The sequence below is a fragment of the Centropristis striata genome, chromosome 1, assembly GCF_030273125.1.
Source record: "Centropristis striata isolate RG_2023a ecotype Rhode Island chromosome 1, C.striata_1.0, whole genome shotgun sequence".
NCBI classification, from domain to species: Eukaryota; Metazoa; Chordata; class Actinopteri; order Perciformes; family Serranidae; genus Centropristis; species Centropristis striata.
The window spans coordinates 19,187,098-19,214,219 of record NC_081517.1 but is presented as its reverse complement, the minus strand read 5'-3'; the positions used below and the strand labels follow the sequence as shown (position 1 = coordinate 19,214,219).

The following is a 27,122-nucleotide window of genomic DNA, read 5'->3' as shown; positions in this document are numbered from 1 at the left end:
GACTTTCCACAAGCAGAGTTAATGAGTTGTGACTTACTTCAGGGATGCATTGACAGATGTCTGAGGAAGACTTTCACCTTAATGACAGACCGGCTGTCCAAAAGAATAAAGAGAACCTGTCATCTTGGCTGCATAAAATCTTTGAGCACCACAAAATACACAGTAGATACGAAGCTGTGGGAGAACTTTCAAATATTTTTAACCATGGTGAAAGATATAAATGAGTGGGGAACATTTTAGCTGCAATTAAAAAGCCTCAGTTAAACTTTTTTTAAGGCGAGACACAAACATTGTTTTTTAAAGCACTGGCCGGTTTTGAGATTTCAGGCTATTTTACTTCCACATATCTTCTTTCACAGCATCTGACTTCATGTAAAAATCTACAAAGTTTTTCATTTGGATTAAAATAAATTGTTCATTTGTTTGGGATTTTACGAGCAGCGGAAGTACTCAGATCATTACATTTAGTAAAAGTTACAATAATATTGTCTTAAAATACTCCATTACAAGTTAAAGTCCGGAATTGAAAATGTTACTTAAATGTATTATCAGAAATATAACATATCAAAAGTAAAGGCAACTCCCAATAATGCAATAATTTCCTTAAAATGTAAAAATTAGCAATTAACCTGATTGAAAATGGAATAAAACTCAATAATGTCATCACTTAAACAAATATGTAATAAAATGTCCTCACTGATTTGGAAAGAAAACATACAAAATACAGGTGTTTAGTTTCAGTGGTTTGTTTCTAACATCTTGTCCACCCATTGTTACATGTAATGACCGCATTAGCTCACCTGTTTGGAATCAGCACAATGGTAAACTAAGAGAAGCCATGGATGGACGGATGGACGGACGGATGGATGGACGGATGGATGGACGGACGGACGGACGGACGGACAGACGGACGTTTTCTTTTCTTTTAACCTTGATTGTTTAGGATGTCTCCTGCAGTTCCGTTTTTAGCAGCACCTGGCACTGTCTTTAAGACATTATGTGCAAGATGCATATGTGGATTTGTGGTTTCTAATTTAATACAATTGACTTCCTTTTAAAACTTGGATTTAATAAACTGATTTTTTTTATTATCTTAAAATTGGCTCTCAAAGTTATATGGATGCAATGCAATATAAGTTCAATCAACTAACGGTGGAGGGCCGCCAGCCCTATATCTGGAAAAAGACTGATTTTTGCTTAATCTGTTGTGGACTGTATTAGACCTAGGGTGACAGGCAACGCCTTCTTGCAGAAAACTCTTTGTGCTACCAGTGTCTCTGGTGGTACTAGCCTTTAACACCAGTACTACCAACCCTGAGACCCAGGTTCAATCCCCACCCCTGGCAACCCGGTACGCCTCCTGGAGAAAAGACATGTCTTTTCCCACCTTGGAAACAACCTATAAGCTTCGCAGGTAAGAGCCCTCATGCTTAACCATTTTAGAGTTAAATCCACACATGGACAAAATGGCTCTACACCTACACACACACCTACTTTCACACATGCACCTCCATCCATTAACACACCACTGCACCTCATGTCTTTTCCCACACAACCCTCTGGCACTATTAACCCACACATAAATGTCTCTACACTAAATCATGCACTGGATCCAGAAACCAGACAGGCTAGTAATCAATACTTCATACTGATACAAACAACTCACAACAAACACATAATGGATACAGCTCTCTCCACCGGCAGCTTTCCACCAAGTATGCTACGCTAAGTCACTCGCCTCACAGATTTCATCAAGCCCTCTACATTCCAATAGAAACACGCAATAGAATACATGCCAACACTGTACAACGGATGCAAAATACGATCACCACCCTACAACAATATTACACCCCGACAATGGCTAGCATAGACACATCCTCTCACAATCCACTAGCTCTACAGATAGCCAGCGGTTGGGCCAAGAAATGCTACGGCCCCAGACTCACAACAAGCACACTACAAACAATACAAGAAATATTACAGCCACCCCGGACTGCGCTCACCGCGGAATCCATCAAGCACACAACTTCAACGAACAAGAAGCTACCAACAATAACGGAAGATCAAGAAAAAATTTACCCAAACCCTAAGCCCCCCACAAACTCCCTCTACTTAGGCAAACGTATATCCATAACTGAAGAAGTACAACAACATTCTCTACCTACCCAGCCTCAACAGATTCCAACACAAGTACAACCAACACTCCAACAGGATAAGTCCCGATTAACACCCCCCTCACCATACCCATCTTACACAATAGACCCACCCCCACTATCCAACCCAGCTCCATCCGAAGAAGCCCCATTCAACCATCCGTGACCTCCGCAAACCCTCTACTACCACCACCGAAGCATGATCCGAGACAAGAGCCACAAGGCTCCACAAACCTGGACCAACCACTACAGGATTCCATAACCCTCACTCCACAATCACAGAAACCAAGACAAGTCACCTGGGGACCCTTACCCACCAAGAAGAAGGTCCATCCAATTACCCAAGACCGTCCTGTCTCTCCCATTCCTTATCCCACCAAAAAGAAACCCACACCTAAAACTCAACTCATAGCTCCTATACAGATAACAGCCCAAATTCACCATGAAACTCACCGACCTCAGGAACCAGAAGAATTCTAATCAATCACACCATCAGTCATTCTAATGTTGCAGTCCATATCCCTGACACTATTCTCTCCCTCTCCCCAGAGACAGGTACTGCAGGTGCCGGGGAGGACCAGGCAGGGCAGTTGAACCCCCAATATCATAAACCGATGGCACCCGTGATGAAAGGGTTTACTAAAGGTCAACCATGACTTCATCACAACCCAACCTGAGCCATCCAGTCCATGCCTTGGGGGGGAATATACTGCACAGCCAGGGCCCCCTGAGCACCAGCATTCCATTGTTTCCGGCCCCTGTTTGGCTTCCAAAAGTTTCAATTGATACAAGTGTGTTATTTACAGTTGGTTCAGTTTCACTGCCACATGTGTCACAGGTGCTCACTGACTTGTCCACCTTTTTAACATGGATGTGTAAGGCTGTTAGATGACTTTGTTTGCATTTTTCACAGATTATACGCTTATCACAATTTTTGCTCCATTGCCAGTAGTAAGACACCCAAAACAAGGTCCCTTTTCCTTTAAGAAGTTGATATTTTCATGATGTTTGATTTTTGTGAAACTTGGACAGTCATTCACAGAGTGACATTGTGAACAGAATAAACAACTGATGTTGCATTGATTGGTTGCCTTTGTTGCTTTACATTGGGGTTTTTTTAACAGCACAGATATTTGTGGCAAAGTTCTCTCTCCTTATTTTAGGTTTGACTGCAGAGACATCTCTTTTGTCATAAATCCCTCTTTCTGACGTTTGAATGTCTCCAAATACTGGATCTGACAAGAGTTTGACCTGATGTTCCACAAAGCAAACATCATTGAAACGTGGTCTGTGAAGTTCATTCTCACGGATGTCATATGCAATGTTTCTAAAAAAGAATGAGTTTGAGATCGGCAGATATGTCCAGTTCTCTCCTGTCCTGTAAGTCATAGCCATAGCATTGTTGCATCCACAGAGGAACAAGGCATAATCCTGAAGTGAATAAACATTTTCGGCTTTGACAACAGTCCAGTTGTGAACCTTGTCCATGTAGGCTGCTGCGATCTTTGTTTGAATTCCAAAATGTTCCTTTAAAAGAGCTTTAGCTGTTTCAAACCCTCTTTCTGCAGTCATGTGTAAACAACTTTGCACAAGGTCTCTTGGACACCCTCTGGTGTACCTTTCCAGATAATACAAGCAATCTCCTTTTGATGCAGTTTTGTCCTCCACACAGTGTTTGAATGCATTCATGAAAAGACTACATTTCAAAGGATCACCATCAAAGACTGGTATTTCTCTCAGTGAAAGTTGACTTGTTTTATGTCTTTGTATCAACAGTTCAGATATTTAGGGCCCGTGCAGGCAACGACCTGCGAGGTCCCTATTGTATTTCTTTTTTTTTAATTTTATTGGTGAAATGACGTAACAAACAAGGTGACATGACAGACAAATGCACTACACCATGTGGACCACAAGTAGAGACAGCAGACATACAGCGCAAACAACAACAAAGAAAAACATAAATGATAAACGATTTGCACAGAGGCATCACAGGTGTATGTGTGTGTGTGTGTGGATGAGGGGCAGATGCTATGACATAAAAATAAATACATATAACATGGCTCACTTATATGTATAACACAATGAAAATAAATAGGCAAACAAAGCAAGAAGCGCTAACGCGAGAAGAGAGGGAGGAGGAAAGAAAGAGAGAATACAAATAAACAAGAATAAATAAAACTAGGCCTGCAAGCAGGACTGAACGGGACCGAGCAGAGTGGAGCCGTCGGAGGAGGCCACGTCGGGCGCGGAGCTCTGGGCTCAGTCCGTATATGCGTCCCAAATGGCGTGTCTGTGTAAAACATGTTACTTCCTATAGCCAGCGGGGGGCGCTATGACTGTGTGTCAATAACGACATGTGGGTGTGGTCAGGGCTGGACCCTCATCAGGTGTGGGAAATTTGGGACAGATTGGACAATGTATGGTCAAGTTATAGAGTCTGGTGTATTATGGCGAGATGCCATATTTTGCCGGCATGCCACGCCCACATATTCGAAGGTCAGTAAAGGTGTTGATAAGTTATGTTCCCAAAGGGCTTGTAATGGTATTGACCAACTTAGAAGTCAATGGGATTAAATTTGTAGGCGGAGTTTGGTAAAGTATGCAACATGGTCATTTTATGAAAGGGGGCGTGGATTAAGCATAAGGGGCGGGGCTTTATGAAATATTGTTATTTAGAAGTGTTAAGGGCTGGACTCTGATGAAGCATGAGAAGTTTGGAGCAGATGGGACAAAGTATGTAAAAGTTATAAGGATGTGTAGTTTTGTGGCAAGATGCCATATTTTGCAGCCATGCCACGCCCACATAGTTTGACAGTCGGTAAAGCTTTCAATAACTTTTGATCCCAAAGTACAAAGCCCTTGTGATACTGACCAAGTTTGAAGTCCATGGGGTGAAATCTGTCGGAGGAGTTTGTTAAAGTATGCAAGGTGGAAATGGGAAAAAACGATGAATTGTGCGATATTCAAACCAAGACAGACTTCCAGTTGGGTTTGAGGTATGGGTCCAAGAGGCTTTTTGGTGCGTCTCCACATGATTCATATGTGTACCAAATTTTGTGTCTCTACGTGAAGCCTACTGCTAGGGCTAAGCATAAAACATGTGACTACCTGTTGCCAGGGAGGGGCGCTCTGACTGAGTGTCAATATTGATATGTGGGTGTGTTCAGGGCTGGACCCCTGACAGATTGGACAATGTATGGTCAAGTTATACAGTCTCGTGTGTTGTGGCGAGACGGCATAATTTGCCGCCATGCCACGCCCACAAAGGGGTTGTGATGGTACTGACCAACTTTGAAGTCAATCAGGTTAAATCTGTAGGAGGAGTTCCTTAAAATATGAAATGTGGTAATTTAATGAAAGGAGGCATGGATATAGCATAAGGGTCGGGGCTTTATGAAATATTATGATTTAGAAGTGTTAAGCTGTACTTTGATGAAGCATGAGAAGTTTGGAGCAGATGGGACAAAGAATGGAGAAGTTATAACGATCTCGTGTTTTATGGCTGGACGCCATATTTTGCCGCCATGCCACGCCCACATAGTGTGACTGTCAGTAAAGCTTTTGATAACTTTTGATCCCAAAGGCCTTGTGATGGTACTGACCAACTTTGAAGTCAACCAGGTTAAATCTGTAGGAGGAGTTCATTAAAATATGAAATGTGGCAATTTAATGAAAGGGGGCGTGGATATAGCATAAGGGGCGGGGCTTTATGAAATATTATGATTTAGAAGTGTTAAGGGCTGTACTCTGATGAAGCATGAGAAGTTTTGAGCAGATCGGACAAAGAATGGAGATGTTATAACGATCTCGTGTTTTGTTGCGAGGCGCCATATTTTGGCGCCATGCCACGCCCACACAGTGTGACTGTCGGTAAAGATTTGAATAACTTTTGATCCCAAAGGCTTTCTGATGGTACTAACCCTAACCCTAGCTGAACCTAACCCTAACCGAACCTAACCCTAACCCTAGCTGAACCTAACCCTAACCCTAAGCCTAACCCTAGCTGAACCTAACCCTAACCCTAACCTTAACCCTAACCCATTTCCCCCGATTTACTTCAAACTTGGTCAGTACCATCAGAAAGCCTTTGGGATCAAAAGTTATTCAAATCTTTACCGACAGTCACACTATGTGGGCGTGGCATGGCGGCAGAATATGGTGTCTCGCCATAAAACACGAGATCGTTATAACTTTTCCATTCTTTGTCCCATCTGCTCCAAACTTGACATTCTTCATCAGAGTACAGCCCTTAACACTTCTACATAACAATTTTTCATAAAGCCCTGCCCCTTATGCTTTATCCATGCCCCCTTTCATAAAATGACCACGTTGCATACTTTACATAACTTCTCCAACAGATTTAATCCAATTGACTTCAAACTTGGTCAGTACCATCACAAGGCTTTGGAGAACACAACTTATCAACACCTTTACTGACCTTCACAATATGTGGGCGTGGCATGGCGGCAAAATATGGCGTCTCGCCATCTAACACCAGACTGGATAACTTCACCATACATTGTCCAATCTGTCCCAAATTTCACACACATGATTAGGGTCCAGTCCAGAGCACACCCACGTGTCAATAGTGACACACAGTCATAGCGCCCCCTGCTGGCAACAGGAAATAACATGTTTTACACCTACCCCAAGCAGAGTAGTAGGAGACACACAATTTGGCACGTATAGGGACTGAGCACACAGCGTCGCGCCCGACATGGCCTCCCCTGACGGCTCCACTCTGCTCGGTCCCGTTCAGTCCTGCTCGCAGGCCTAGTTCATTTTGTTTTGGCAGAATCTGAAAAGTGGGATTATTATGAATTGCATGTACAATAGTTTCAGTCTTGTGTTGCCTTGTGACAGGTATGGTTTCAATTTGCCACTTTTGCTTCCTTACAGCAGGTAAGTGCTCAGGTTCCACAGATATGACAGATGCTTGCCTTTCACCAGTTCAAGTTCAGTCCTTTCCTTTGTCCTTTCAAAATAAGATTCCATTCCATCCTGCAAACACTCGCAACACTGCTCAGCCCCTGAAGCCTTAATATCCATTTCAATTTGTATTTCCAACCTTTTGCGCACCGCCTCCGCCTCCATTTCCATTGCATGTTGCGCGTGCCAGAAGGGCAGCTTTCTTGGTTTCAACTTTAGCTTGCACAGCCGTAATGGATGATTTGCTTGATCTTGAGCTCCTGCGGCTTTTAGTTGAGGATTTAGATCCAACTTTTGACACACTGTCCGTGGGGTTTATTTCTATATCACCAGGAGTGTCAACATTTTCAACCATTTTGTCAGTTACACATGTTCGATATTTTGCAACACTGAGAAAATTCATTCACACTCAAAAGTTTTGTTTTGAACCAAACCTCATGGTTTTCTCTTTCTCCCTCAGGCAACAACTCAAGCAATTTGTTATGAACATCCTTTGCATCATTAATCAATATTTGATAGACTGAAATTTTCATAACCAAGTTCATCAATCAACCCCCTTATTGTAGTCTTTACGTCAGCAGCTTTCTTTAGTTTAGATTTTCTCAGTGTCTCAAAGTCACGTGTTTTAGCAAGCACCGTTTTTTCTTTCAGCTTTAGGCCTACTGTTCGTTTTTTAACTCCATCAGTTCCTTCATCAGTAGGCACACTCCCCAAATTACCATCCTCGAGACCGAATGGACCCTGGTAGTTTTTTGTTTCTCTGTTGCCATTGAGACGCCGAGTGTTTTATTTGACTCCACCTCATCACCTTGTTTTTAATCCATTTTAATATCGTCTAAAATCACCTGTTAATTTTTATTTTTTTTATTTTTTTTGTAATTTCTTAATTGTTTATGGTGTCAATCCCATTTACCTCTGTTCCTTGGCTTGAAATAAACTTTAGTGCTTTGCCGCATCGCCACGCCCGAGTCTCCAATTACCGCTTGCTCCACGAGCAGCAGCCCGATCCCTCTCCACGCTCTCCACTCCGTTGTCCATGTCCTCTGTCCATTGCCGACCTCGGTCCCCCCCGTCGGGTTTCCTCCCCGATCACCTGCTGGCGGCTCCGCTGCCCACCTGCTGCGACGTTTCGGCGCTCAACTACAGCGGTGTCTTCGGATCTTCCCCTTGCCTTGGTTTAATCAGAGAGCCGTATACGTTAGGATTCGTTCTTGTGAATAACTCACAGAGTGACAAGTGTTTTTTGACTTGAATATGGTGACGACTTTATGCACTCGCGGCCTCGGCGTGATGTTTAGGCTTGCTCCTTGAGCGTTTGTTTCATTTAAGTTTAAGCCAATCATACTTCTGTAGGCAAAAACTTCCTTTGGATATGCCAATCTGTTTATTCTTTTTGCACAAAGCACAAAAACCAATAACTCCAAACAAATCAACCTCCAGCCTGCAGTCAAAAAACAAAGGCTTCTTGTGCACCACACCTGCAACAATTAGTGGGCACCTTAAATGTCCTCTGCGCCTCCCACAGCGCCACTCAGGCGAACCCTGAGAATGGCTCCTCCTCCACCACACACACACACACACACACACACACACTTTAATGTTGTACACTATGAACGATATTCCATCCTCTTGTGTCAAGAATTCACGATTCCTTCAACCACTACTAAATATAAACCTGGTAATTTTATTATAATTATATTCATAATTATTATTCATTGTTCCAAATTGATAGTTTAGTAACTTTATGAGACTGATTTAGGTGAATTGGCAATTTTTGCGGGGAATTAGGGTTGTAAACACAGAAAAAAAAAATTCCAAGTGCAGATTCAGTGACAGAACACCTAATTTGATCTCTCGGAGTGATAACATGTTATTTGTTGGACCATATTCTGTTAAAAAAATTTGATTTATTATAACATTTTCAATATTCCCTTATTGGGGGGGCTTTATGCAAATACAATAAACGTGTGATTAACTGTATCATGTTTTGTGTCACTTGATTGCTGCTTGAATCTTTATAGTTTTTTGAATAATGTGCAATTTAATAATAATAATTTAACATTAAACTGACCTTTATCTGTCTGACAATTCATGACTTGTATTTAATGTAATTATAGTATTTGAATTTTAAATTATTACAGTGCCAATCTACTCTACACATTAACAACATAAACATTTTTAGAAACATACTTACTCCTGTTTTGCAGCTTGTTGAGAAGACTGATACTACTGTCATGTCTCTTAGTGGGAACATGGGAAACAGCTGGCCTGCATCTGTCCAAAAGGCAACAAATTCAGCCTACCAACACCTTTAAAGCACAAAATTAACATTATATTAATTTCATATTCATTTATGAAATCCTTGCAAAACTGAAGTATAAAACAAGATGTGTGGGGGATTATGATCCGTACTATTCAATAGCAAAACTCATGCCAAGCTAATTATCTGCCAATGTAAAAAAAGTGTAAGTGTATTTCCAAAAGTGTCTAACTTTTCCTTAAAGTTCTCTTGACACAACTGGTTTGCACCGTCAACAATGGATCACTGGCGTTCATCTGTAGTGACAAATTTTTAAAAATTACATGAACAAACAAATGGTACTCAGACAAGAATTTAAAATAATTTATATGGAGTTTATTACAACATAATTTGACTCAGAACTTCTGTATCTGAACAAATACATCCCTTCATTTATATTTTTGGCACTTATTTTCGAAGTAGCAGACATTATTTTTGACTGAGAAGCCACGTTGGAGGCCCAGAGGTGAAATGTCCTGGCACAATAAACTAAAACTACCTACTGGCTAATTTCCCTTGAAGAACATCATGTGAAATAAAAACAATCATGGTTGATGTGTTGTTGTAGAGCAGCCTGAAACAGTTGTTGATGTAACAAATCACCGTGCAGAGGACAGTCACGCTTTCACTCTGTGAATTTTATTTCCTGCAGAATAAAAACAGTCTGAACACCTCAGCTGTTGAGCACCAATCACACTGAAGCTTTGTGGTGATGTCACAATGGTGATAAATGTGGCGGCTGGGCCACGTGGCTCTGGAACAGAGTAATCCTATCCAGCAGTGTTAGTGGGATGTCTCTGATGACTGAAGGCAGGTCCTCATGCTGTAGTGGATAGATGACCACACTCAGAGCCGAGCGCTCCACTGAAAATCTAACAAGAAAAAACACAAAAATATTAGTATTGAGTTATATAGATGGATATACTTTTCAGAGGCCAACATTTCCATATTAAACATACTTTTTTAAATAAGTCTTTTGTAATATTAATTTTTTTTGAGACACTGAATTTTAGGTCTTCATTAAATGTAAGCCATACTCATTATAATTAGAAGAAATTAAATTAATTAAGACATGAAATGCTTCATTTTGTGTGTAATTGATCTATATAATGTGTTATTTTCACTTTTTGAATTTACTTTTTGAATTACTGACATAAAAAAGCTTTTCTATGATATTCTAATTTATTGAGATGCACCTGTACCTGTATTCACGCTCCATTTTAGTACCCTAGTTTGAACTTGAAGCCCTTCCTCCCAAAAAGCCCAGGCTGCTCTGACTACCAATTTTTTTCCTTTGCCTATGATTGGATAGTACTTGTTGCTTTTGTTGGTTTGGGTGTGTTAGGGTTAGGCATGAGGAGAGAGAAAGGTTAAGGTTAGGCTAAAAATATAATGGTAAGCCAATCAGACGCTGTAATTAGGGATGTGCCAAGCCAAAATTCAGTATCGTTATCAGGCTGATGTTGGCCAAAATCCCTGGATTGGATATTGGAAGAAAAAAAAAGTATAATCTGATCCATAAACCTGAACTATTACGTAGATGCTTTACTAAACTTTGGGCAACCTGCCATAGAGAAAGGTGAGGCATAGTGGATTCGGGTTTTTTTTTTTTTTTAAAGCTTGGTTGTTTAAGGGAAAAAGACAGCATCAGATTGGTATTGGCAGATACTTAAGGTTGCTGTATCGGTATCCAACCTAAAAAAAAAAGTGGCATCATGCCATCCCTAGCTGTAATGGCTTTGTAGAGGCACTTTCTGCCACGAAAAAAAAATGTATGAACCTCTAAAACCAAAACTGCAACCATAATTAAAAAAGAATGTGATCAAAAATTGAAGAGAAATCAGGAACATTTGCAATGAAGTTGGCAGGTTTTCCTGATGTTATCATATCGCTACATGTAGCAGTGCATGTAATGGTAACTCTGCTGTAACCTGCCTGGAGAAGACCTGGCGCTGACTGACGCCAGTTTGAGCTGAGAATAAAACAAACTTTTGGAAACAAGAAATCAGAAACCAAAGGCCTTACGTTACTTTTACACATGTTAACCGCATTATATGAAGCTTTGGCCTTATTTAATATAAACATCTGACATTGTAACATTATATATATATATATATATATATATATATGTTAGAAAAATAAGGAAAAGCGTAAAAGGTGTCCCTTAATGTTCACACACGAGCACTGACCTGTCCAGCAGAGCTTTCTGCAGTGTGCGACAAGCCACCAAGGTGCCGCCCATGAACATGTGGCACATGATGACATGGCGGCATCGCTCCATGAAGATTTCTGTCGCCGATGGGTCAAAGGTCCCGCTGCGTGAGATAAGGCAGAGACGCTGCAGATGAGAGCAGCAGGACAGAGCCTCGAAGAATGACGCGTTGGCATTCAGGTAGGGTTGCTCTAACCTGAAACACACACATACAGAGAACATGTTAAGTCCTTACATTAAGTATAATCAGACTACCTGGGTACTGTTTCATAAAACCAGTTTATAAAATAAGCCAGGCTTTTTTCTGCAAGTCATTTTCAGTTTATTTGGTTCCATAAAGAAGATTCAACATAGTTCAGCTTCAGTTACTTTGGCAACTTATGCTGGGAACTACATTTAAATTATCTTAAAATGGAACCAAATCAACATAAATGAGTCAGATTAACCAAGGAAGGCCTGGTTTATGTAAACTCACTTTATGAAACACAATCCAGGAGTACTGTAGTATATTTGTAGTGAATTTAAGGCACCACCTTCCATGATAAATCACACTACAAGGTAAATCTGACTATGCTCTGCCTTCTTGGAGGCTTACTTCCCATAATTATCAAACAAAATACACTGCTAATACACCACTAATTCTTTTCGCTAAAAGGATTATTTGTAATAAAAAAGGAAAACAAACCACAAAACCTCATTATCTTGCAGGGACAGATTTTTAACACAAAAAACAGCTAAGATGATTGTTGTATTATTCATGTTATAACAAAGTTAACCAAACACTTAATGCTTCTGAATCCACTTAACACCCTATTGAGGAATTAATTATTATAAAATAAATGAATAATAAATTCTTGCATTACAAACAGGGAAAATCTGTTAACAAAAGAAGCACAAATGAAGGGTACACAAGAACATTTTCTAACCTGAGTTCCTGTAGCTGTGAGCACTGTGTGAGTGTGTCCAGCAAGGCAGGGGTGTAGTTCATGGTTTTAAGTGATCCCATGTTGGCAAGCGATAATACCTGTAGGTCTGTGCACTGCCTGCTCAGCTGTACCAGCCCCGTCCCCCTAAGGACCCCAGGAAGCCCCGCCAGAGTCAGACGACGTAATCGAGGCAAAGCCCCGAGTGCTGCCAGGTGTGCGTCGCCAACTCCTCGTGCCCACGCACACATACCGCGAGGCTCCACACTGGCACGGGCACAGGGCTCAAGCCGAGGCAGTGCAGAGACGAAACCTGGACCGATGAGCTCTAAGGTCTCTAAAAATGGGCAGCCAGCTACAAGCAGAGAGAGCCCCGAGGTGCTGTCCCCTGACAGAGAAGACTCTGAGTCAGGTTTGTAGTTCTGCAGCCCCACACGAGGAGTCTTCTTCAACCCCAGGAACAGCGGCGAGGGAGACGTGTTGTTGGTAGAGATCTGATGTGTGTTTAAGGCATCGGACAGCGCGCAGGCAGGTAAAGTGAGAGAGCGCAGGTGTGTGAGTTTGGCCAAGCTGGCACACAGGTGTGTTTCTCCACCGAGCCCAGGTGAGTTTTCGTGATGATAGTGTGTGTGCATCAGGTTCAGGTGTTTAATGTTGGAACAGCCCACTGCCAACCGGCTCATTGTGGCAGGAACCAGCTGATCTTCCACGCTCCTGCACTCTGAGTACAGGACCTTGTTGATGCCGCTGAGGTTCAGGCTGGTCAGCTGTGTGGCGTCTCTGACTCCTCCCTCCAGCAGCGACTGGAACACCTGTGGCCACATCGCCGGGCAGCGGCTGAAGCTCAGGTGTTTGGGGCTGTTTCCCTCGAGGGCTCGCTTTAGGGATACTGAATCCAGCCAGGACCGAGGGAGCTGCAGGGCCTCCAGGTCACCTCGTTGACCCAGGCTCTGGGCCAGCGAGGGAGCAGCGGGCCAGTGAGCAGGGTTTGGACCGGGAATGGACACAAGGAAAACCTTGAGACCCTTTGGAACATGAACGCTGAACACTGCCAGGTAGAGCAGGAGCAAAGTCTGGTTTACCTGCAGAAAAGAAGAAACAGATTCACAAACTGCACAGTACAATACTGTATATATTAAGGATGCACCGATTGCAATTTTCTGGCCAATCAACGATCACCGATTTTTAAAAAGCCTGACCTGCCGATTCCGATTTTGGCCGATACCGATTTTTTTATAACTCACAGCATACACCTTCAATGTTTGAATCTTATTTTATTGAAAAACAATAACATAGCAGTATTGTGCAGTATGTGATAGCAGTAAATCACAATGTCTGAGGTAGTTAATAAAATATTGAACTTAAAATAAATAGCAACAATTTACAGGACAAACTAACAAAAGAACTGCAACCATAAATAAAGTATTTTTTGGTTTTGGTATAGTACAACATACAGACAACTAGGGAGGGCATCAAGTCTATGGGCGGGACAAGTTAGCCCCGAGAGGGATTTAGGGACTCTGGAGGTGACGTTTGGTTTTCGCCGTCATTAACTGTGCACAACGTCAGCAGCATGGCTAATTATGCACAGAGTCTCCACTGATCATAAACATAGCGATCGTGAATTAACCGGGATGCTAACTGTGCACAGTGTCCGGTGCTTGTTGTAAACAAACAGAGATTGCAAAGTGAAGACCTGCTGTAGCTGCAGCACATACACACTGTGAAAAGTTGCTGAATTTAGCAACAAAGTTGGGAGCACTGCTTCGCCAGTGGGGGGGTTATTATCGAGGTAGATAAGATCGCTAGATAAGATCGGTTTGACGTAAAGAAATTGGCCAATCCCGCAAAAATAAGGAAATCGGCGCCCCTAGTATATATGGGAACATTTTACATCTACGTGCACCAACAAGCTCACCTCTCCTGGAGCCAGCCTGGCAGTGAACTCCTCCAGCTGTTGGTAATGTGGCACACTGCTCTGACCCATCATTAACTGACAGCAGACACCAATACCCTCTCTGGTCACGTCTGAGATGTCAAACTGCAGCATCAGCCTATAAACACAGAAACCCAGACACACACATTGTACACTGTAGCAATAAATAATAACATGCCATTTTTAGAAAGCAACAAGAACTTGAATGTATGAAATGCCATCAGTGTAGTGTTGCTAAATGGACCGATGGCATTAAGGACGGCTTAAATAATTTGTTTGTGTGCATTATAACTTATTTAAACGATATAGATTTAACTGTTTGACACATGCACCAGCAAGTCAAAAGGGTTGGGTACCAAATTATGAAAAAAGTACAGAGCACAAATCACAAATAAACCAATTAGTGCCGATTGCCTGTACCTGTGTGTGCATCTGAGAGATAGTAACTTTGAACATATAGAGAAAACGAGAGAGTGAGCACTATGTCACCTCTTCAATGTCACAGAGAGTTAATAGGTATATAAGTCTGGACATAGTTTTTACAACAGAAATCACATTGTGTTTTTCTATAGAGCGTATAGTATCAAGAAAGGTATTGTTGGGTATCAGTATCAAATTTCAGCCACTGGTATTGATTCAAACGTCTAAATGGGAAGTATTCCAATACTGTATTTTAGCCATGTAAATCACTCCCAGGTTGGCTTTATCAGTCGGTCCACCACTTTGGTCCTGACTGAAAGAGCTCAACAACTACTGAATGATTGCCATAAAATACAAACATTCATGATCCATCCTGATTACTTTAGTGTTCCCCTAACTGTTCCTTTAGCGCCACCAGCAGGTCAAACTTGTCATTTATCCTGTGAAATATCTCAACATCCAGAAGATGATTTGGCCTAAAATTTTGTAGACATTTGTGATCTAGAGAAGATATATCCTGCTGGGGGCATCCCGGTTGCTTACTGGTAGCGTGTACCATTAAGGCCAAGTCCTTATCGCAGGCTTGGGGTCCTTTGCTGCATGTCTCTATCACTATCAAAATAAAGCATGAAAAAATAAAGGACATATCCTGCTGACTTTGGTGATCCCTGCTGACTTTTTCTTGTCGTGCCACATTTAATTACTCCTTTTTTACCTCTGCCAAGAAGGGTTTTTATTTTGGCTCAGTTTGTCTGTTGGTTAGTAGGATTACACAAAAACTAATGGCCCAATTTTCATGAAACTTGGTGAAAGATGACAGCATGAGCCAAGGAAGAATGGGAAAAAATGTAAAATTTTGAACAGTGCAAATGGACTTCTCCATTTGAACACTACATGGTGTAAAGTGCTAATGCAGGTATCCAGCTAATCACAAAAAAATGGATACTGCTTGGCAATATAGGGCAGATAGGACACAGATCTCATGTGAAAGTAATCCAGCACACTTACTTGCGGAGTTGAGCGCAGCACGGCACCACACCATAACTTGGTGTCAGCAGTGTCTGTCTGAGCTCCGACAGGCGGCTCAGTGAATCCACCGCCTCGGAACTGAGCTGAGCAGAGTTGAAGCCTGGCGTCACATCAAAAGCGAGTGATCTGAGCAGAGAGAGGGAGGAGAGGAGACGGGATAGACGCAGGGAAGTGAGGCGACAGCCGGTGACATCGAGGTGCGTCACTCCTCGGCAGCGAGCGAGAAGCTCCACTGTAGAGCCAGACAGCCAGTAGCAACCATTCAGGCTGAGAGATTGCACCTGATTGGCTAGCTGCTTCAGTATGTGGCGAACCAACAGATCATCAGCCTAGAGGAAACAAAGAACACATTTTATACAATGTTCCTATCTGGTAAAATGCAACAAGTATTCCTCTGTGTTGTTAAAGAACCATTTCTAAAATATACAGAAAGTTTCACACATGTACACTCAAAGATTAATAGAAAACTGTGATTTAACAATCCTGAAACATGCCTCATTCAAATGGTGTGAAAAAAAGTATTTTGAAAAGCTTTACCAGATACTCCTCAGACAGGCTGACGTTTGTGAGCAGGGTCTTATCATGGCACAGAGTGTGTAACTTGTGGCAGACATTTGCCACATTCAGCACCAGATCACACACTGGAACATGGCGGAGGATGCACAGCAGGATCTCATCGGACAAATCTGACATCCCCACCGAGGTGGAGGACATCGTGTCCTCGTCAAATACAGCCTGAGACAGACAGAAAACAGTGTCATAGTTAGGTGCTTTTAGGCCCTCTGTGTTTGCAGTCAACATTTGGAAATTTACCATGAGCAAGATGCTATAAAACTTTTCTTAATGTCTGGTAACAATTATTTATTTATAATATTCTGTTGTTGAGGTCCAACACAGAGACTGAAGCTGTTATTAAGATAATATATTATGGCTGGTTGACATTACCCTTGACACCCTTGACATTCACACTGTGGTAGCACTCCTTTTGTCTGTAGTTATGTGAAGCAATTGTAGGTAATGTTGCAGCGCTTGATTTTTATGTAAATGTAATTCAATTTCAGGTATTTAATTAGGTGGATTGGCCAAATCAGACATTTATATCTGATTATTTAATCCAAACACTTTGTCTGTACTGATTTTTGAAAGGATTTGATTTATGGCAGTGCTATGAATAATGTTATCTATGCATATCGCTCTGTCTTTTTTCAGATACAGCTTAGTTACGCACTAACTCGTAGTTAAAGCATTAATAAGTGAAATCACATGATTAAACAGTGCCATTTTGGGGTTAGGGGGTGGTGCCATCACTGAACTTCGTTAGCCGAATTAACCGTTTAAATATGAATGTTTCAACGATATAGTTTTTTTCCCATCCTGATACAAGACACTTTGCCGAAATGTAAATAAGTGTTTAAACATATTAATATCAGTATGACCACCGGCCGGAGGGTCTATCTGTCGGTCAACTAAATTAACCTTTTTGTTCTTTGGCGGGTTAATAAAAGGGAGACACCATACCAGGCTTCTTTCTGTCACACTTTCTATGCATTTTAATCAAACTTGGCTGAAAAAAATTAGCAGAAATGTGGGCGACGCCTGGTCTAACCCAACTCAGCGTTAGCTGCGTTAGTTCAGTCGTCCTGCCAGGCGTTACCGTTAACAACTGTTAATGTGTTGGAGAGGGTTGTCGGTGGACCCACCTGTACAATCTGTCTGTCCGTGTCCTCTGAAATCCCTCTCACGGTCCCACTCATGATTTTAAATTTTAATTTAAACGTTCATCCAGCCGGCCAGCGCTTCATGTTCCGCTCAATCCGCCTCACAGTGAGCCACAGGCGGTGTAACATCCAACCGTTGACAGGGCGGATTACGTTTGCTGCTGCACGGTGACGGAAGCCTCTTAGTGACGGACAGACTTCCTGTCCGATTTTATTTATTTATTAGTTTAATGAAATTTTTAAATTATATCACTCGAAGCATTAAAAGTAGAGAACCAAAAAAGGGGGGAAACGCCAGGAGTTAAAGGCAGAACATTAAAAAAATATATTTATAAAAAATGAGGATGGTAACTAATACTTTAAAAATATATAAATATCTCCTTGTTTAATTTTAAATATTTTTAAACACATTTTTTTGTTTTCTTCCACGAGGAAAATAGTCAAATAAAACAAATGCAAATTAATAACAAACAGTCAAAAAGAGTTCAGCTTCAGGATAACGAAGAATCAAGTCCATGATGATCAGACAGGGCTGAAGAATACATTTTGTAAGATATTTCAAAGGAACAAACTTACTGTTTACTGCATAAGCACCATTTTATGTTGTAGCTAAACAAAATCAAGCTGATTCAAAATACTTCTAATGCTGTGTGTTAAACCTATCATAATTTATAATATCATACTCTATAAACTGGACATATTTAAATAAAACTATTGAGTAACAACTGTCAGATTAATGCAGTGGAGTGAAAAGTACAATAACTGACTCTGAAAAGTAGCAGAGTAGCAGTTTTCAGTAGCATAAAATGGAAGTACAAGCGCCTCAAAATTATACAACACTAAATTTACTTTTATTAAATGTTAACGAAACCTGTGAATATTTATTACTGGGGAAAAACAGTGCAAAATTCTCAAACTATCCCTAAAAAGTTTATATTTTAGTGTTCCAACTCATTTTAAAATGCAGAAAGAGTTCTAGTTATGACCTTTTAACTGTCAGTTGATACAAATGATTACTCAGGACTTCCAATAATGTAATTGTCCAGAAGATGGCACTATTAACAAAAAAGTGTTACAGAGAAGTGCCTTTGAAGGTTGCTTAAAAAATGGCTTCTTTGATGACCAGGTTGAATTGTCACCTAATGGTTTGAATGTTTAATGCTACCTATACACCAGAAGACTTTGAAAAGATTTGGAAAAGACTCCCAGAAAACTATCAGGCTCACACCTGCTAAAGACAAGTGTTTAGAGTTTTTAGTCCCAGCCTAGTCTCACACTGAGATTCTACAAAGAAGAATCTTTCAGGGCCACTATTTTCAAGACTACAACTAGATTCTTTTAGCATTTTTTTCCTGTCATGTAATTTTTCCCCATCATGCTCTTAGTTAAAACTTCCAAATGGAGGAGAAGCAGCTTTTGGCTCCAGATGCTCTAGTGTGTGCAGTGGTTTGTGTTGAAAAAATAAAAAATAAAAAGGAGGAGGAGACGTCACAAAGAGCAGGTTTCTGTTTTTCTGACATGAAAAGTTGACAGTAAAAATATATAAAGGAATGGAACATTTAGAAATGAATTCATGATATACATTCATGTCCTATTTAATTAAAATGTATTTAATTGAATAATTATATGCATCAGCTCTATCAACTTTAATTTAGTTAATCATCCATTAATCATCCATTATTTACTTATTTATGTAGGTTATATGTTTGATACATTTTAACTGGGTCTTCTTACTGTTCTCTTTACGAAGGAACAGCGCCCCCAAAAATCAAAATATGACATCACTATATTTTTATTTAGGACTGAGCTTACTAGCATTATTGTGATGTTCCTTTTTCCTGTGGAAGTGGTTTTACTGGCCGGTCTGGAACCGGGGACCTTTCTCCCGCTCATCTATTGGTTGGTGATTGTGTTACGTCACTGAGACTTTAGATAATATCAAACATGTTTTATATGATCCAAACCCAAGACTAGGAAAAGACTGATATGAAATAGTGCAGATTACCTCAAACTTAACAATGGAGATGACGGGAGCTAGATCTACTAAAGACTTCATGCAAGCCCAGCATTAGATGGATTAAATAATTTAATATTCTTAAAAACTTTACTCTTGTATGCCATAATCTAACTTAACCTTACACTAATGATGGTTCTGTTCTACTGAAATACCAGGACCCTGAAAGAGCTAAATGGAATTCAGTCAGTCATTTAATTTACATCTGTTCTTTTTCAACTGTGAAAGTCTTTTCAGTTCCATTTAATTTTCACTGTGTGACAGAGCATGTGTAACCTTTATAAACAAGGATTAAAGTCTGTAATTGCCAAGCTGAAAAAATAAACCCAACAAGTAGACAGACAGGAATCTCAGACATGTGCGCTTTTTATTGGGTTGTTGTGTACACCAGAGGCCTGAAGCCCCATGCACAATCCTTCAAACACTCCCATACAAGGTAGAAGCTTTGTCTTTTGCATAATGACAAAAACAAACTGGACCAAGTATCGTTTAAGGCTGAAAGTACAAAAACAAAAGATTACATAATTTACATAAGCAATACTACAGGTCTGTTGGGCAGTGAGCCCACCAGAGAATAAACCTTCATAGAGGCAAATAAGGTGGTGAACAAACACATCTGGAATGACCTACACAAACACGACAATGGACATCATGTTCCTCACACATTCACACCGCCTGGGACACTCTGTTCTTCCTGCAGAGTTTCTCCCCATCAGGGGGCATGGTGCCATAGCCATAGTGATGAGGGAAAATGGGAAGAGGTGTTGTGGGCTCAGCATACACCAGTGTGTTGGTGTAGGCATGTATGCAGAGCCAGTCGTTTGGGTTTGTAGCAGTGTGTGTTTCAGGGAGGGGACTGACAGTCTGTTTAGAAGCACTTCCTGTGGACAATGCTGGGGCCGGACTCATCGTACTCCTGCTTGCTGATCCACATCTGCTGGAAGGTGGACAGGGAGGCCAGGATGGAGCCACCGATCCATACAGAGTACTTCCTCTCTGGGGGAGCAATGATCTGCAGGGAGCAAGATGAAAAAAAGGGAGTTAAAACATTGAAGTCATTCATTAATTCACATCTGTTGGAAAACGCACCAATATTTCAGGTTAAATGTAGGAGAAGCTAGAAGACAAGCAATAGCACTTGAAAACTGCAGTAACTATGTTTGTCCACTGAGTGGCAGTAGAAGTAAAGAGCTTTCTGGAACATTTTTTGCATCATTGCCTCAGGGGAGGATGAGTCGGAGTACTGAGGATGAGTTATACCTTGATCTTCATGGTGGTGGGTGCCAGGGCAGTGATTTCCTTCTGCATACGGTCAGCGATGCCAGGGTACATGGTGGTACCGCCAGACAGCACAGTGTTGGCGTACAGGTCCTTACGGATGTCGACATCACACTTCATAATGCTGTTGAAGGTGGTTTCATGGATACCGCAAGACTCCATACCTAAGAGACGGTGTAAAATAAAGAGTCAGATTTGGTTCTGTGTACTTTTATTAAAATCTAACACAACTATCAAGTCATATCTTTGCTGCATGCATTTCTGCCTTAAAAATGCCAGTTTCCCTGGCTTAACTTACCGAGGAAAGAGGGCTGGAAGAGGGCCTCGGGGCAACGGAACCTCTCATTTCCAATGGTGATGACCTGTCCGTCAGGCAGCTCGTAGCTCTTCTCCAGGGATGAAGAGGAGGCAGCAGTGCCCATTTCTTGCTCAAAGTCCAGTGCAACGTAACACAGCTTCTCCTTAATGTCACGGACAATCTCACGCTCAGCTGTAAGACAAGGCATTTTTGATAGTCAGTTCCAGTATTTAAAATAAATAAAAAAAAAAAAAATCAGTTGTCCACCTAGCCTAAAATATTAGCTTGTTTTGAAGTCATGGTTTGAGTGCTCACCTGTGGTGGTGAAGCTGTAGCCCCTCTCAGTCAGGATCTTCATGAGGTAGTCAGTGAGGTCTCTGCCAGCCAGGTCCAACCTGAGGATGGCATGGGGCAGGGCGTAGCCTTCATAGATGGGCACTGTGTGGGTCACACCATCACCAGAGTCCATGACAATACCAGTGGTACGACCGGAGGCATACAGGGACAGCACAGCCTGGATGGCCACATACATGGCAGGGGTGTTGAAGGTCTCGAACATGATCTAGAGGAGAGAGGACATGTTATTGAATCAGTGAGCTAGAATAACCTGAAGTAAGCTAGTATGAGTTAGTGGAGTCAGATCAAGCAACGCACAGCACACTCGCCTGTTCTGTTTTAAGTATAAACACCAAAAGTAAGCCAGTTATTCAGTATTTAAGTTTGGTCATGGTGGCTTTACAGGATGAGTGCAGCATCCTGCTCTAAAATAATCTGTTGAATCATGCAGACACCCGTGTAGTTAGATGCTCATTTTCTACTTTAAGAAGTTTAAAACAAGTCTAATTTGAAGACAGCAGTGACCATGCTGCAACAAGTCATTCCAAGTCATCAGTGCAGAGATATAAACCTGAAGCTTCCGCAGTGATGAAAAGATCACAGGACAGAAGAAACCTGGAGATTTAAGAAGCAGGAGGAAATGGACAGATTGAGCTGAAGAAGAAATGCCTGAGCCGCAACACATATTCCTGTTGCAGAGCCCTGCAGGTGAGCAGAGTGAGTTTCCTGATGGAAAATAAATGCCAGAGTGTCAGCCCTCGTTACCTGGGTCATCTTTTCCCTGTTGGCCTTGGGGTTCAGGGGAGCCTCTGTGAGCAGGACTGGGTGCTCCTCGGGGGCAACTCTCAGCTCGTTGTAGAAGGTGTGATGCCAGATCTTCTCCATGTCATCCCAGTTGGTGACAATACCGTGCTCAATGGGGTACTTCAGGGTGAGGATTCCCCTTTTGCTCTGTGCCTCATCACCAACATAGCTGTCTTTCTGGCCCATACCAACCATCACACCCTAGGGAAAAAAAGACAAGAAGTCAAAATCAAGACAAAATGAACAAAAAGGTAGGATGATTTTTTTTACAAGCCTTGTTACCTATAGTTTGTGATTTACATAATATGTGGACACTGTACCTGATGCCTGGGACGTCCGACAATGGAGGGGAACACAGCACGAGGAGCATCATCTCCTGCAAAGCCAGCTTTGCACATACCAGATCCATTGTCAACAACGAGGGCGGCGATTTCATCATCCATTTTCTGGGCAGAGAGGGAGGAGGGGGTAGAAAAAAGGAGAATGTTTAAAACTGATGCTCTGAGACAGTTGTGTTACATCTGGCAAACATCAACTCGGATGAAAGCCTTGTCATTATCGCGTCTGGACGCTGGATGTCGCAGTGGCGCAGGTCCCAGTCCAGATCCAGAGCGGAGAAACAAAGGCAGTTTCTCCCTGGTCTGGCCATGGCCATATATGGCAACAGTGAGAGCAGCTTAGAGACGGCGGCAGCCCGGCCCGTGTGTCGTTAGACCTCAGATGACACCAACAGCCGGCCACTCCCTTCACCGGGATCACCATAACTGAATTACCCCACCACACATCTCTAATGTACGCCTGAACAGACATTTTTTAACAGTTAAGGTGAATGAACTTACATCCCCTGTCATGTCACACAGGCGTGCCGTTATGTCGTGATCACCATAGTAACACGATTACATGAAAAAAAAAAAAAACGAGCCAACTTCTGACATTCATGAGATTAACTTGACGCCAAATGACTTCATAGCTGTAAAGTCACGGCAACATTTCTCATTTTTACACGCCTGTCTGCTTTTTTAGTTAAGTCTTTTAAATGTAATCCTTCTAATCTGCAATCATCTGTCTGTGTGTGAAATCGGAGACACCAGACTGGGGCACCGTGCCAAAGCAGATGCTTACATGTAAGCGAGAAGGTCAAGCTTTCTTTTTTCTTTTACGTAGTCTGATTTGTGAAACTGATGAAGTGATGACAGCTTGAAGCAGCCGGGTTATTTCACACCATCCGTTAAATATGAACGACATCATGCCGGCAAACGCATAAACTTAACGGTGGCATCCCTTTAACTGAAACGGCTCCTGATCAGAAACAAATGAATGACAAGCTGACGTTACGTGACTGAGCAGATTTAAACGAGCGGTTCCAACGGTTGATTCAACTTAAGGAAAGTCTCACAGAAACAGAGTAACTTAAGCTGCAGTTTGCTGGTTAAACAGTTAAATATACATTTATGAGTTAAAGAAATGAGTTAAAACATCACAAAAAACTTCCATCTCCATCCGGCAGTTGTCTTACCTGTTTGAGGGAGGGTTATCGGCTGAGGAGGGCTGTGACTGAGCGCTACACTCCGCTACGGTTTAGTGTCTGAACTTGACTGCAATGGAGGCCAATAAACTGCAGGGTTTTATCAGAGCTCGCGCTGCAGCCCCTCTCCATAAAAGGAGAACTTTCCGCACGGCGCCCTCTGATTGGTCCTGCCGCATCCACTGGGTGTGGCGCATGCAGATACTCTGACAAGACAGGGGGGACAAGCAATATGAAAAGTAACCTATATACGATCAATACTGCCAAATCTGGGGCCGTTCAGTGTTCAATGAAACACATTTTTAATCCTCTTCTTCAACATTATTATGATGATTACAACTGGGATGATGTACAAGTGTGATACAGAAGAAGTAACATAACTCTTGCTGCAAAACAGAATGAAACAAGTTGAAATATGTGCTTTTATGTTATTTTCTATTGTTAAAATGAGCTAAAGAGCAAACTTTGATGTAATTTAATGTACCCTATTATAGTTTTAATCCGTGACATTATCCAAAATGGGAAGGGGCCTACATATCCTGATTAACTCAATCAAATTTGATGCATATTATTGTCTTCTGTTCGTGCACTGGAGGAAAAAACAGAGCAGAACTCAGATAAAAAGATGACTGATTCATCTCACTTAAGTGAAGCACGTAAGGGGAATGCAGCATAAATGGATTGCACTGAAGACTGTGCTAATGCATTTTCAAATTCATGGCAGACACTCGTGGTTAGCAGTGCCAGGACATGGGGTTGGCTTCAATCTCAGGGTCACTGACAGCACTGTTAACACTCTGATTAGCACGTCTGCAGTGGCATACCAGTGGCATCACACACACCACACATGCAGGGGTCAAGCTGAGGTATGCTTACACCAAACACTCAGGAGGTTGTAAATCTCTTATCCGTCATCACTTGTAATGTTCAAGTGAGTAAAAGGAGGTGGATAACCTTGCTTGTGATGTAATAAGGCAGGTGTGTAATTTCCGGAACGTATACCTTTATTTGGTGTCAAACAATTAAACTGCAAGGCCTATTATGAAATTAGTATTTAGGACTGTGACTCACTTTGACATGCATGTACAAATTGTTCATGCATGATCCAGATATGAAAAAGAGGCGTGTGCGTATCAAACCTGAATTACTTTTTTGGACATTTATTTTTATGATAGCACTTGAAAGTCAACATGCATCCTAAAAGTTGACCAGAGACTTAAGTGGGAGGGTCAGGGTGCTGTTTTAACTCAATAAGGGCACCGGACAACGACTCATAAACTTACACTAGGAATTCTCACTGGCTCTATGTGTTCCTAATAAGGATATATGGGAGCCGGCTCACTCAAAGGAGACAGGAAGTGGGTTTTCACAGTGCTTCACCTCTGCGGACACACGCAGGAAGTGACCACACAGACCTGCTAACACACACATATGTCACCACCAGGTATAGAGCAGCTAAGGATAACATGGAGGAGTGGGAGTGGTTGAATGAGCTGATCAGGGAGCTGGCTTTCCAGAGTGGCATTATCCTGGTCTAGACAGACACTAAACACACACACACGCACGCACACACACACACACACACACACACACACACACACACACACACACACACACACACAAACACCAAGTATAGAGCCAGGGCAGGACAACCATCCCTTTAAGAGTTCCTTTGGATGACATCCATATAAGGAGATATTGGAGCAAGTCACATGGGGGGAAGAATGCACTGCTCAGGTCATGTGACCAGTCTGAGGAAATGAATGAATCTCCCTTTTTAAGGCTGTGTATGTATGTGTGTGTGTGTGTGTGTGTGTGTGTGTGTGTGTGTGTGTGTGTGTGTGTGTGCATGTGATTCAGTGAGTGAGTGTGAATGTTGCTTTAGGTTTAATTTCTGTGTCCTTCCCACTGATTTAAATGTCGTGAGCGAGATATCCAGCATTTTTTTTTCTTTTTAATTTTTAAAGTCACCAACCCTTCCCTGACAGTTATTTCTCAATGTCCCCTCATGTGCACACTTCCTCTGCTCATTCCTCAAGCCATTTCATAACTGGATGGCGTGCGTGACTCATGCATGCATTACAACACACGCACATGTACACACTCCCTGCATTGCTCACTCGCACAGTCAGAGAAATTCACAGGCCTGGCTCTTGGCTCTGACTAAGACCGTATATGGAAGAAGCTAGCAGGTAGCTTCTGTCCAGTTCTCACTCATCCCTTTCTCTAGCGCTCTGTCTCTTCCTTAAACACACACTCACTCTCTCCCTCTTTATTTGCCACATTTCCTCTCTCCCCCCAAAATAAATTACAGCCTTATTCCTTTTCTCAGGACAGGGACAATTATTGGAGTGTGATATAAGGTCAGCATACATGTTTGCCTCGTTTCACTCTCTAGCAGAATTTCCCAGTCATTTATGGCATCACATTCCAGCTGAGGTTCATACACAGTACTGAGAGGAGGTGTGGCCTTTATGAGTGTGACTCGAGTGAAACTGAGAGAGGAAGAAGGTATGTGAAATGCTCTTTAAAATGTAATAATAGAAGATACACATTTCTTGAGAAAAATTCCCCAGAAACTCCAGAGAATTGAACACATCACACCAACCATCAGGTGTCTTTCTGCAGTGTCCTTAGAGTTTAATTTACTCTACAGTGTTTTTTATGCCAAAATACATACCCCTGATTGTCTTTAACCATATAAGCTCTCTTTGCCTGTTGTCTGAGAATCAGTGCATCTTAACATCCAGTTACTATGCACCACAGAGCTTTAACTATGGCCAGATTAGTGAGTCAAAAGGCAGAAAACTTGTTTTGGGGTTTCTAATAAAGTCTTAAAATTAGAAATTCAAACAAGTTCCTTTATCAGACAGGACTACAAGATCAGGTACAGTAATAATTCGGGGCCCACTTTACTTAAAAGCATACATGTACTGTGGAATTTCCCCAAACCAATTTATGATTAATCAAATGACGTACAAACAACCTGAGACATTTAGAGCAGTTACCTATATTACTCAGTTGATAATCCAGTTGGATTATGGAACAAACCACTAGAAATTGTGACAGAATAATGACTCATTTGCCCTGCAGGTAATCATCTTACTCAATCTTTAGAGGGGAAAAATACTCTCATCTTTCTCAAAATCCATATATTAATAGTGTCAGTGTTATGTGCTGTGTATGTACACATGGTTTTCCTGACCATTACAAGACTTAGGCTCTGCACCCAAGCTGACTAAGGCACC

At 41.7% G+C, this 27,122-nt stretch overlaps 2 protein-coding genes across 2 annotated transcripts; both read right to left on the bottom strand.

Moving 5' to 3' along the window:
• Positions 1-9,861: 9,861 nt before the first annotated feature.
• Positions 9,862-17,820, bottom strand: fbxl18 (F-box and leucine-rich repeat protein 18). The gene is made up of 7 exons (XM_059341200.1): positions 17,602-17,820; positions 16,439-16,636; positions 15,881-16,230; positions 14,435-14,570; positions 12,520-13,598; positions 11,571-11,789; positions 9,862-10,253 (listed from the first exon to the last, which is right to left on the bottom strand). Exons 1-7 carry the CDS (start codon positions 17,653-17,655, stop codon positions 10,097-10,099), a joined length of 2,193 nt encoding a protein of 730 aa, XP_059197183.1. The 5' UTR covers positions 17,656-17,820; the 3' UTR covers positions 9,862-10,096.
• Positions 17,821-19,981: 2,161 nt separating this feature from the next.
• On the bottom strand, positions 19,982-23,987 carry LOC131972107 (actin, cytoplasmic 2). Its single transcript, XM_059333872.1, has 7 exons — positions 23,866-23,987; positions 22,670-22,795; positions 22,311-22,550; positions 21,525-21,771; positions 21,210-21,401; positions 20,894-21,075; positions 19,982-20,645 (listed from the first exon to the last, which is right to left on the bottom strand). Exons 2-7 carry the CDS (start codon positions 22,790-22,792, stop codon positions 20,502-20,504), a joined length of 1,128 nt encoding a protein of 375 aa, XP_059189855.1. The 5' UTR covers positions 22,793-22,795; positions 23,866-23,987; the 3' UTR covers positions 19,982-20,501.
• Between the last annotated feature and the right edge of the window lie 3,135 nt (positions 23,988-27,122).

Bases quoted from the DNA above. Each gene is read 5' to 3' on its own strand.
- fbxl18 (XM_059341200.1), bottom strand. From the start codon at position 17,655: ATGAGTGGGACCGTGAGAGGGATTTCAGAGGACACGGACAGACAGATT. The intron at 16,637-17,601 runs GTGGGTCCACCG...TGTCTGTCTCAG, and splicing joins CGGACAGACAGATTGTACAG to GCTGTATTTGACGAGGACAC. The intron at 14,571-15,880 runs GTAAGTGTGCTG...CTGTGTTTATAG, and splicing joins TGCTGCGCTCAACTCCGCAA to GCTGATGCTGCAGTTTGACA.
- LOC131972107 (XM_059333872.1), bottom strand. From the start codon at position 22,792: ATGGATGATGAAATCGCCGCCCTCGTTGTTGACAATGGATCTGGTATG. The intron at 22,551-22,669 runs GTACAGTGTCCA...TTTTTTCCCTAG, and splicing joins TCGGACGTCCCAGGCATCAG to GGTGTGATGGTTGGTATGGG. The intron at 21,076-21,209 runs GTAAGTTAAGCC...ACCGTCTCTTAG, and splicing joins CTTCCAGCCCTCTTTCCTCG to GTATGGAGTCTTGCGGTATC.